General features: G+C 35.7%; 1 protein-coding gene across 1 annotated transcript in view; it reads right to left on the bottom strand.

Moving 5' to 3' along the window:
• The window catches only part of OSBPL8 (oxysterol binding protein like 8), a 211,778-nt gene that overhangs the window by 43,178 nt on the left and 166,687 nt on the right, over positions 1–1,913 (bottom strand). The window contains exon 7 of the mRNA XM_045288746.1: positions 489–692. Coding sequence (XP_045144681.1) covers positions 489–692 — 204 coding nt within the window. The remainder of the gene's footprint in view (positions 1–488; positions 693–1,913) is intronic.

Raw genomic sequence — 1,913 nt, 5'->3', positions numbered from 1 at the left:
ATGGATTGTGATAAGAGTTGTATGAGCCCCCAATAAAATGATTTTTTTAAAAAAAGTAGTTTTGATAAAAGTAATTGTAATAAGCATAAACATTAGGAAAATCAAAATGAAGAAATAGGAAAAATATCAATATATTTTTGATGAATCCTGAGTACTTTCAAACAGAATTATAATTTATGACCCATTTCCTAGAACCAGTCCTGGAGTCCGACTTCTGGATTTCAAATCTTGCTCATTGCTAGGTGCATGTTTTTTTGTATTAAAATATGCTAGATCATAAAGGTAAACAAAACTTTTTGCTGCACATTTCACTGTAGGGTAGAAAGAGAAAGGGGAACCATGTGCTTGAAACAGAAAGAAATTCTGAAGTCCTATCGGAAGGCAGCAATTATTAAATTAAAGCTATTCTAAGTTCTGTTTTATCTCAGCCCTGTTCATAGATTATCATCCTTACCTTTTACTTTTTGCAAGAAATAATAACAACTCACCTTCACTGCCCAAATAGATTGCTCCAGAGGATGAAACAACTTGAAACAAAAGCCATCCTTCTTTGATGGACGTTCAATGATTTCACAGGCATTCAAGAGAACGGTCCCTACCCACTGACCATTTTTTTGGGTTTTATATATCAGGAGAACTCCAGGTTTCAACACACACCACAACTTTGTCCAGCTCTTCAGAGTACCACGAATCTACAGAAGGGTAAGTTTATTTAAGAAATAAAGATATATTTTTCTTTCTGTTTCATAGACATAAATCAATAAATCTCTGTTCCATAGATATAAGACTTTCTACCATAAATTAACAAGAAGTTTTTGAAAGGGAGACAAAGACAGATTAAAAAACAAAACAAACATAGATCCAGGAATGGGTTTTGGGTTCGCACTGAATTCTAGCTCCAATTAAGAACAATTAGTTCTTACATCACGTCCTTGTTCTATACTCGCCCTCAGAAGGGAACACAGAAGATATGTGTGCCACAGCCAAATGTGGAGAAAAAATTAGATGGTGCCTGGCTATCAGATAAAATAGCATCTGGTCTTAAAGCTTTGTTTCCAAACAAGAAGTCATCAAGTTGAGTTATCGATTAAGTCCCCATGGGAGAAGCACACCACCAGTGACTGCAGGATTGCAAATTATATAATCTGAAGTTGAAGGAGGAAAAAGTTTCAGAGCCTAATTTGTGAGAATCTGGTTTGCAGAAGGCTATGGATGACAGTGGGAGCCCAAGTTACATTTGTGGGATCTACATAGAAAACAAGCCTCTAGTGATTTCCCTCTGTCCATAAATGAGGACCTAATGTCGGGGGTTTAAATGGAGAGAAAATGTTTTGAGAAACGATGTACAAATGCGCTTTACACAATTGATGTGTGTGTGTATGGATTGGGATAACAGTTGTATGAGCCCCTAATAAAATGTTAAAAAAAAAATAGAGGGATAGGAAGAAGTGGTTAGCAAATAGAGTGCATCGGAGAGATGACAATAGAATATCAAAATGATAAACCTGATTTGAATGGTTACAACCTTGTCAGTTGATTCCCCCCTCTGACGCATATTAAGCCTGATGCTGCATTTAACATCTTTCTGTATTTTTGTGTTTCTATATTTCAATATTTGTTCATATTGAGGTTTATGTCACATATGTTCTGTTATTAGGGGTGACGCACTTGAATTTTTGTTACATGTTTTTACAAACCTATAGGGACAGCAATTAGAATAAGAGATTCTAGGGGATACAGTGATTGTTGGGGGGGGCGTAAAGGGAACTGATGTCAAGGAGTTCAAGAAGGAAAAGAATGTTTTGAAATTGATTGGGGTTGCAATTGTACAACACTGTTTGATGTGATTGATACTAGAGAATGATATGATATCCATCAGACAAAGGCCTTATTACTAAAATCTACAATACTCT

This window comes from Echinops telfairi, unplaced genomic scaffold (assembly GCF_000313985.2).
Source record: "Echinops telfairi isolate 266 unplaced genomic scaffold, ASM31398v2 ScPeMD7_2;HRSCAF=8, whole genome shotgun sequence".
Classification (NCBI taxonomy): Eukaryota; Metazoa; Chordata; class Mammalia; order Afrosoricida; family Tenrecidae; genus Echinops; species Echinops telfairi.
Note: the sequence above shows the minus strand (reverse complement) of the source record. Positions and strands in the feature narration are given on the sequence as shown.